This window comes from Oryx dammah, unplaced genomic scaffold (assembly GCF_014754425.2).
Source record: "Oryx dammah isolate SB20612 unplaced genomic scaffold, SCBI_Odam_1.1 HiC_scaffold_28, whole genome shotgun sequence".
NCBI lineage: Eukaryota > Metazoa > Chordata > Mammalia > Artiodactyla > Bovidae > Oryx > Oryx dammah.
In genome coordinates this window covers 11,427,523-11,437,011 of record NW_024070212.1, presented here as the reverse complement: position 1 = coordinate 11,437,011, position 9,489 = coordinate 11,427,523, and the positions used below count along the sequence as shown (strand labels likewise).

Below are 9,489 nucleotides of genomic sequence, written 5' to 3'. Positions count from 1 at the left end.
CAGACTCCTGGCTGTCTCGCCAAAAATGTTACTGTGCAGAAGTCCAGGTGACTGAGGCACAGTGAGGCCAAACAAATTGAAATAGACTCTGGAGCAGAGGAAGGTTTTAGCAAGGCCAAGCAAGGAGAGCAGGTGGCTCATGCTCAGAAATCCCAAACTCCATGATAGTTTTGGAAAAAAGTTTTTATAAGCAAAATTTTGGGAGAGGGCTGGAGGATGTGTGACTTTCTTCTGCTTAGTGATGAGGTAACAAGGTGATATTCCAGACTCAGGCTCAGTCTGAAGTTGCCATCCTCTACTCAAGTTGGTAATATTATTTCCTGTGGAAGAACTCAAAGATTTTGTTATGTTCATTCTTTGAGGAGGAACCAGGATCCTTCCCCAAGGCTGCCCTATTGTTTTTTGATTGCTTCTTCTTTTTTTCTGCCTTCCCTTCCTTCTCTGATTAGCAACTGTTTGGATCTGCCTTTTGGAACTCAGGAAGGTAAAAAAAGGCTGAATGAAGTCTATTTCCTACAAATAAGGGACAGGGGACCAAAAAGCTTTTGTGCCCAGGAGGGTATCAATGTCCTGCTCAGTTTCAGTAGTAAATGTAATTTTCAAAATAAAAAATTCCTATGGTTTAAGACAATCTTGCTCATATTACAAACTGTGATATTTATCACATTTAATCCTGAGATTTGGGCCAGATGGAGCAGTGCTTTAAATATCTGCATGTACATGATTATCAATGCACACATACACACACTAATACACACACACTCACACAAGAATGGATAATGTGAGGTTAGAGAGATGAGGCAAGAGGGATGAGACAAGAAAGAGGGGCCATTGAGATTTATGGGCACAAAGTCCAAGATGGCTTGCCAAAATTGTTACCAAATACAAGTTCATGTTCCTGAAGCAAAATAGGACAAATGTAAGAGTTTGAAGCAGAGGAAGGTTTAAACAAGGCCAAGCAAAGAGAATCAGTGGCTAGTACTCAAAAAAGTCAACCTCTGTGATGGTTTGGGGGAAAAGATTTTATAGGCAAAATCTGGGGGGAGGATGGCAGAGTGTGTGACTTTCCTGTTTGGGGGTGAGGTAACAGGACAATGTTCCTGGAATCTTGTGTTCAGACTGGAGTAACCATCCTCCATCTGTGGTGATGGCCTTATTTTCTGAAGATGAACTCCAAGATTGCTTTGTAGCCTCTTTGAAGAGGAACTCTTCCAAAGGCTGCTCTAATGTTTCTTAATTGCTTCTTCTTTCTGCATTCCATCCTTCCCTGATTGATGTTGTTGTTCAGTTTCTAAGTCTTTTCTGACTCTTTGTGACCTCATGGACAGGCTCCTCTGTCCTCCGCTATCTCTTAGAGTTTGTGCAAATCCATGACCACTGAGTCAGTGATGCTATCTAACCATCTCATTCTCTGTTGCCCCCTTCTCATTTGGCTTTCAATATTTCTCAGCATCAGGGTCTTTCCCAATGTGTTGGATCTTCATATCAGGTGGCCAAAGCTTTAGGTTTAGCATCAGTCCTTTCAATGTATATTCAAGGTTGATTTCCTTTAGAATCACCTGGTTTGATCTCTTTGCAGTCCGAGGGACTCTCAAGAGTCTCCTCCAGCACCACAATTCAAAACCAGAAATTCTTCCGCGTTCAGCCTTCTTTATGGTCCAACTCATATCTGTACGTGACTACTGGAAAGATCATAGCTTTGACTACATGGACCTTTGTTGGCAAAGTGATGTCTTTGCTTTTTAATATGCTGTCTAAGTTTATTATACTTTTTCTTTCAAGGAACAAGCATCTGTTACTTTCCCTCATTAGTAACTGTTTGAATCTACCTGTTGAAAGTCAGGAAACAGAAAGGAGGCAACATGAAACCTGTTTCCTATAATCAAGGAACAAGAGACAGAAAAGCTTCTGTGCCGAAGAGAATATCACAGTGTCCTGCTAGGTTTAATAGTAAATATAATTTTGATCTCAAAAGTTACTATGGTATAAGACAATTTTGCTTAGATTATAAACTGCAGTATGTATTAAATTTAATTCTGGAATTTGATTCCTAGCAAAAAGAAATGTTTTAAATGAGTTTCCTGCATGTAAATAATTGTTGACACACAAACATATACACATTCACACAGACACAGACACACACAGACACACACATACACACACACACACACACACTCTAACACACAAAGGAGAATGCAAGGTTAGATGAGGCAAGAGAGATGTGATAAGAAAGAGGGATCATTTAGATACTTGTAAGAGATAATGACAAAGTGCCAGAGGAGATGGGCTGTGGGGAGGGCAGTTAAATTGGATGGATAAACCAATGTAACTCTTCTAGATTAAAACAGAGTGGAAGCTGAGCAATTGTTTAATATTACCCTCTTATTTCACAGATGTGGAAATAAAGGATTAGGGAGGTGAAATAACCTTTCAACATCACATGGTAGCTTTTCCAAGGTAATAAATATATAAAAAAGCTGAGTTCAAGGAGAACAGCTGAAAGTCAGAGACATGAAAATAAAATCTACAAGTGAAGCACTAGAGTGGAAATGAGAGGCAGGGTGGGAGCCCAAATGAGTCAGAGGAAAGTTTTTCTGTGATGTGCAATGTAGGTCAGAGATTTGTCAGTTGGAAGAGAGAGGAAGTTATTACAAGGGTAGTGAGAAAAAAGTTTGCTGAGTTAGAGATCAAATGCCAATTCTGAGAGTCAGAAGCTCTACTTCCCATTGAAATGCTGCTTCTGCCACTTCTGTTGCTAGCAGTTATCATCCCAGGTGGTGACAATGAGGATGGTAAGAGTAACTCTCATATTCCCAGCCCAGGTGAGGGGCTCTGGACAAAAACATGCTGCATCAGCAAGAAGGGTCGGGGCTCTCCTGTCTCTTGCCCTCTCCCCCATTCTGGAGGTTGGGGCTGGAGCCGGGAGTGTTTAAGCCTCTATGTTGTTATTCAGACTCTGGGTTCTTTTCCAACCTAATTCTCTCTTTCTCCTCACTCTTCCTATCCTTCCACCACCACAGCATTCCAGGGGCCAACCTCCTTCCATCTCATCCAGATTTCGACATTTGCCAACAGCACCTGGACTCAAAATCAAGGCTCAGGCTGGTTGGACGATTTGCAGATTCATGGCTGGGACAGTGGCTCAGGCACTGCCATCTTCCTGAAGCCCTGGTCGAAGGGCAACTTCAGTGATGAGGAGGTGACTGAGCTGCAGGAACTCTTCCGAGTTTACTTCATTGAGTTCACTCGGGGAGTGCAGGATATTGTAAGTGAATTCCAGTTTGAATGTGAGTACAGTCCTCTGAACTGGGGAGATTCACGATGACTTTTCTCTTTCTTGGTTCAGACTTCCTCTGATCATGTCCTCTCCTTCCCTTTTTACCCAAGCGCGTGCATATACTCCCCCAGAGTATTCTCCCACTCTGACTCCGTACCTCCACCAAGTATCCCAGATTCTTCCTGTTTCTTGCACTCTTCTGTTATAGAGGAAATTCCTCTTTTGTAGCCACCTCCTGGTTGGTTTGTGCATAGCTTGCTTCTCTCAGATCCTAAGGAAAAAGCTCCTTTTCCTACCTTGTGCCTGAAGGAACTAAAGTGTGACTTCTCCAATCCATTGCTCAAGCAACTGTTGCCTGATCTCTTCTCTCAGTGTAACTCTCCCCTTTACCCTGGAGTGCTGCACTCCTGACTCCATCACACATTGCTCCTCTTCTCCCCTCTTGCCCACCCAACTTCCTTACAAGAGCCCATTTCCACCGTTTACAACATGCATACCTCTCTGGAATGCTCATCTTTCTGAAAAGTCTCTGAGTACAGCAACTGGGTTTTGGGTCATCATTTCATATCTTTGACTTTTCTCTCCATCCAAATCCAAAGTCCCATGTTCTTTCCCCATCTCCTTCTTTCTTGTGTGTTTTAAAATCACCATGTCTCTGTTTTCTTTCTTTATAGACCCATTTGTGATTCAGGGCATAGCAGGTTGTGAGCTGCATTCTGGGAAGGCCATACAAAGCTTCTTGAGAGCAGGTTTTGAAGGACTGGATTTCGTGAGCATCAAGAATCACTCATGTGTGCCTGAGCCAAAGGGAGGCAGCGAGGCGCAGTGGTTTTGTGTTTTCATTACTCAGTACCAAGGAATCTTGGCTATCATAGACAGGCTCCTCTCCAAAACCTGCCCCCGATATCTCCTGGGTGTCCTCGATGCAGGGAAGGCGGAACTGCACAGGCAAGGTTAATCCTGTTTTCTCCTCAAGACTTTCCTATTTCACCTCCCACCACCTTTCAATTTAAGAGTAGGAGGTACCTATGAAGAGAGGGGTTTAATCAATACATTATTTGGTTTGCAAAGAAGTGGAAGAGGTCACTGTCCACACTTGTGGGTTTCTGACTCTGTATGTTCTAGATTAGAGACATAACTTGGTATTCTTTTTACCCCTTCCTACCCCAGTGAAGCCTGAAGCCTGGCTGTCCAGTGACCCCACTCCTGGGCCTGGCCGCCTACTGCTGGTCTGCCATGTCTCAGGATTCTACCCAAAACCTGTGTGGGTGATGTGGATGAGGGGCGAGCAGGAGCAGCCTGGTACTCAGCGAGGAGACATCATGCCCAATGCTGATTGGACTTGGTATCTCCGAGTAACCCTGGATGTGGCGGCTGGGGAGGCAGCTGGCCTGAGTTGTCGAGTGAAGCACAGCAGTCTAGGAGACCAGGATATCATCCTGTACTGGGGTGAGAAGGAACTGGGGATGTGAGAAGATGGTCCTCAAGAACAGAGAGAGGGCCTCGGGAAGGGGAGGGATTTGATGAGTGAGATACGGAGAGACGGAGGGAGATGGGGAAGAGAGAGAGACAGAGGGAGAGGTAGGAAGGGAGAGGCAAAGAGAGAGAGATAGAAGTTGAGGTTTATTTCTGGGACTGCAGTGCTGAAGGAATGAAAATAGTGATCTAAGGTATAGAATAGGTAAGAATGAAGGGCTATAGACTGGGTGGGATGGGGCAAGAAGGAGAGACTAAGGGTGGCTGTGACTATATGACATCTGGAAATAAGAGAAAGGGAACCAACAATGTCCGTAAGCAGGTAATGGTGGTACTGGCACTCAGGTGGGCAAGGAGGCCAGGCGAACTAGTGAATGGGTTTGAAGTGACATCCTTGTGTCCTCTCCATATTGCCAGGACACCCCACGTACATTGGCTTGATATTTGTGGCAATAATAGTGCCCTCCTTGATCCTCTTGATATGTCTTGCATTATGGTTTTGGAGGCGTTGGTGAGTTTTTATTTTTAGTCTTTCCTTTCTGTCCATTCTCTCACTCTTTCCCTCCATTTAGTCTACTACATCATTCTAGTCTCAGCATTTCCATCAGAACTTTTCCCCTTTCTGCCCAACTCACATTTTTATGTAAATATATATTTTTTAAAGTTATGGTAAACTATACATGACATAAAACTTACCACATTAGTCATTTTAAACATAAAGTTGAATAGGATTGAGTACATTCACGTTGTATGCAACCAATCTCTAGAACTCTTTTCATTTTGAAAAACTGAATGTCTATGCCCATTAAGTCCATTCCTCGTTCATTGCTCTTTCATCCCTTGGCAACTTTCATTTTACTTTCTGTCTATAGAAATCTGACTACTTTAAGTAATTCTTATAAGTGGAATCATCACTATTTTTCTTTTTGTGACTGCCTTATTCCATGCAGCACTGTGTCCTCATCATTCATTCATGTAGCAACACATATTAGAATTTCTTTCCTTTTTAAGACTGTATAACAAATTTTATCTATTTATCTGCCAATGGAAGCTTGAGTTGATTCTACTTTTTGGCTGTGTGAATACTGCTGCCATGAACATAGCTATACAAATATCTATGTAGAGTAATTTTATTTGCTTCTGTTCTTTTTTATTTAATTAAAAAAAATTTTTTGGTCAGAATATAGTTGATATAAATATTGTGTTACTTTCTGTTGTACAGCAAAATGAATCAGTTATACATATATCCACTCTTTTTAGAATAGAATATGTGGGAATAGAAATTCCCACATAGATCATTACAGAGTATTGACTAGAATTCCCTGTGATACACAGTAGGTCCCCTGTTAATTATCTCTTTTATATATATTTGTGCGTATATGTCAATTCCAATCTCCCAATTTATCCTTCACTCTCTCTCCCCTAGTAACCATAAGATTGCTGTATAAAACTGTAACTCTATTTCTACTTTGTAGATAAGTTTATTTGTATCATTTTTAAAATTCCACATGTAAGCAATGTCATAATTTGTCCTTTACTGTCTGACTGCTTGTGTTCTTAACAGGTCATATCAGACTATCTTGTGATCCCTGACCATGTCTCCTTTCCCATTTGGAGCAATTACCCAGGAGCCCAGAAACTCAGGTTGACAGCCCAGGAGTCAATTTCACTATATTTCATCAGATAACCATCATATTTGATCAAATCAGTGTTCTGACAAGCTTTAGATAAATCATAATTTATATACTGGTGGAAAAATGATAAAGTGTACATTATAAGACAATATCACTAGTAGAATCCACACAGATTTCAGGTGTGAAGTGTGAGAAAGAATGTATCTCAGACTAAATGAAATGATGTGCAGGACTAAATTGTGACATCCCTTTGGCTTCTTATTTTATAACATTTTTTTCACTCCTTCTACTGAAATATCATTTGTCAAAGTGAGCTAACTGTAATTATGTCAAGATAATTGTATTTGCAGAGATGACCAGCATTTTAACTTAATTTCGTTGTATCTGCTTGAATGATTTTCTATCTTGGAGAAGCTGAGCTCCTTCTTCTTCCAGGGAGCCTTCCTTGGTCCTACAGTAGAAATAACCATCCCTTGACTGATGTCATGCAGAGATCTACTTTCCTTTTTACCCAGAACATTGCAGTTCTTTATGTTTTTCTTTTCCTTCTTATGAGTTCTTTGAAAGAAAGTTCTTTGCAAGGTTTGCTCTAAGTGAATCCTAGGCAAGATCTCTTATGTATGTGTTTGTTTAGTGAAATAATCTGACTTCCTTGCCACATTAACAGTCTTTTTTTTTTTTTCAAAATCATCTCCTTTTTTTCCTCTTTAGTTAATATTCTGAATTTTCCTCTTACTAAAATATATCATACTCTCCTTATTTCTACCCTGAACACTTCTGAAGAAAACTACTTGTGCCCATACTGTAACTATAGTTTTCCTATAAAAATTCACCAGAGAAATATCTTGTTTATCATTATTCAGTGAGAATGAATGACAGGCAGGATATGGAAGGGGTAATGGTGCAGGTGGGTTGTTAAATATTCAAGCAAATGAGTCAAGAGGACTTTCCTTGTTCTCAGGGACTTTGATATCTTTATCATGTCAATTTTATCTCTGACTTTTCTTTACATTTTCTTTTTTTTTTTTTTTTGCCTATTTTATATTTTTTTATAAAAACTCTTTTTTTTTTTTTTTTTTTTTGGCCATACCGTCTGGCATGGAGACTCATAGTTCCTTTACCAGGGATGTAACACATGCCCCCTGCATTGGAAGCATGGAGCCTTAACTGGTGGACTACCAGGAAAGTCCTGATACTCCATTTTAAAAAAATCCAAACTCATTTAAATTAAAACAGCAGATGGTATAGAATATGAGTATATTTTTTGTAGGACTTGGGAAAGGAGGTTAGAGAAAGCAGAAGTTTTGGAGAAGCCAGGGGTGCTGGAAGCAGTTCTGCCACCTGAATATTTTAGGCTGATGTGGACTTTAGGATTCAGGCAGGTTAGGGACTGACTAAAAACATATTTTTTCCTCCTCTCTATTAGCATAGCTGGTTGTTTCTCCAGGATGCATTAAACTCCAACTCCAGCCACTCTTACAGGATAGGTATGCTGTTGTATGCTTCACTGCACCCTCTGCTAAGGCCAGGGCCCTCATCAGTGTGTTTCTTGGAGTGTGGACTATGAATCAGCTGCAGCAGTAGTGCCTGTGAGCTTGTTAGAAGAAGAAATTTTCAGGCTCCCATTCTCTAAACCTACTGAAACAAAAAATCCTGGAATGGGGACCAGAATTCTGTTTCCTAATATGTTTTTTAGGTTATTTGGATGTACTCTTAAGTTTAAGAACGTCTTGTCTAAAGACTTTGCAAGCCCTAAACTTCTGACACTTTGGGCTGAATAATTCTTTGATATAGAAGCTTGTTCATTGGACTGTAGGATTTTTAGCAGTATCATTGACCTCTATTCACTAGATGCCAATAGCACCTTCCCAGTTATAATAACCAAATATATTTTCAGATATTTTGAAATATCCCAAGAGGGCAAAATTGACCCCAGATGAGAACCAAGATCTGAGATAATGAACAGCATTTCACCTCCTCCTGCAATACTTGGTTGGAATAATTGCTGATCTGACGTCATGGAAGTCTATAGTTATATTTGGTGTTTGAAAAAGGAGGAACTCTCTCTTCCTCAAAGTTGATATAGAATTTTGTTCCATGGGTAAAGCTGGCCCAGCAATGAGGTTCTCAAATATAACAGAATAGTGACAGAATCAAGGAGCAGATCAGTAGACTGAGCTACCTCTGGATATTTTAGTTAATGAGCACAAGGAGTTTTATTTTTCTTTGTAAAACAACTAAGTTAGAGTTTTATTTGCTTAAAAGTTCTTATGTTATTCTGCTTTCTGGTGTTTTGCAACAACTGTCATATCCTTTTTACACCTTTCCTCTGTTTTCTTTACTCTTCTCATTCTCCTCCTTTCCCCATGTTAGCCTTCCTCAGAGGTGGCTTCTTGAACTTATGACTTTCCTCTAAAAACATGACCTTGGAAAATGTTAATTTACTCATGAGTTTAACTATGATCTCTGGATGAGTGACTTTCAGAAATAGGTCTTAAGTCTTAAAATACGAGGGCTTTGTATGAGAGTATGTAGGCACGTGCATGTGTTTGTGTGATGTTTTTTCTTAATATACTGAAATATTTAAAAAAATTCTGCCTTTCTTGCCAGTATCTGTGTTAAATTGACTTATTAAGTTTAATATTTTATCTGTGGATCCTTTTAGGTTTTCTGTGCATACTTTTATGACAACTTTAAATAAGAAAATTCCTATTGCTTCTTTCAATCCTCATGCTATCTTTTATTGAATTTTCTTGTCCAATTGTATTCATTACGAATGTCAGTACACTGATGAATAGAACTGACAGCTGGCATTCTCATCCTTTTACTTGGATAAGAATTACTCAAGAGTTAATATTAGTTATAATAATTTCTATAATATTTCATGTATACTTTTTATCAGATTAAAAATACTTTCTTTCAAAGTTGCTAAATGTTTTTTGTTATTATATTATGAATGGCTAGGGGCTTATTCTGCATTTCTTGAGATAACAAATTGTCTATATCTTTCTTTTACTTTTAAAGCTATGAATCACACTTATTGATTCTCAAATGGCAAAACAAAAGTGTGTTTCTAAAACTTATTTTGTTTGTAATATATTA

The 9,489-nt window shown here is 39.6% G+C and overlaps 1 protein-coding gene across 1 annotated transcript; it reads left to right on the top strand.

Moving 5' to 3' along the window:
• The first annotated feature begins 2,731 nt into the window (after nt 1-2,731).
• On the top strand, nt 2,732-6,379 carry LOC120855644 (T-cell surface glycoprotein CD1b-3). Its single transcript, XM_040230187.1, has 6 exons — nt 2,732-2,792; nt 3,021-3,287; nt 3,952-4,230; nt 4,448-4,726; nt 5,171-5,264; nt 6,318-6,379. Exons 1-6 carry the CDS (start codon nt 2,732-2,734, stop codon nt 6,337-6,339), a joined length of 1,002 nt encoding a protein of 333 aa, XP_040086121.1. The 3' UTR covers nt 6,340-6,379.
• Nucleotides 6,380-9,489: the final 3,110 nt, after the last annotated feature.

What these genes read in the sequence shown, in the direction of transcription:
- LOC120855644 (XM_040230187.1), top strand. Translation starts at nt 2,732, where the DNA reads ATGCTGCTTCTGCCACTTCTGTTGCTAGCAGTTATCATCCCAGGTGGT. An exon ending in AGGTGGTGACAATGAGGATG is followed by an intron (nt 2,793 to 3,020) that starts GTAAGAGTAACT and finishes CCACCACCACAG; the next exon opens with CATTCCAGGGGCCAACCTCC. An exon ending in GGCGGAACTGCACAGGCAAG is followed by an intron (nt 4,231 to 4,447) that starts GTTAATCCTGTT and finishes TTCCTACCCCAG; the next exon opens with TGAAGCCTGAAGCCTGGCTG.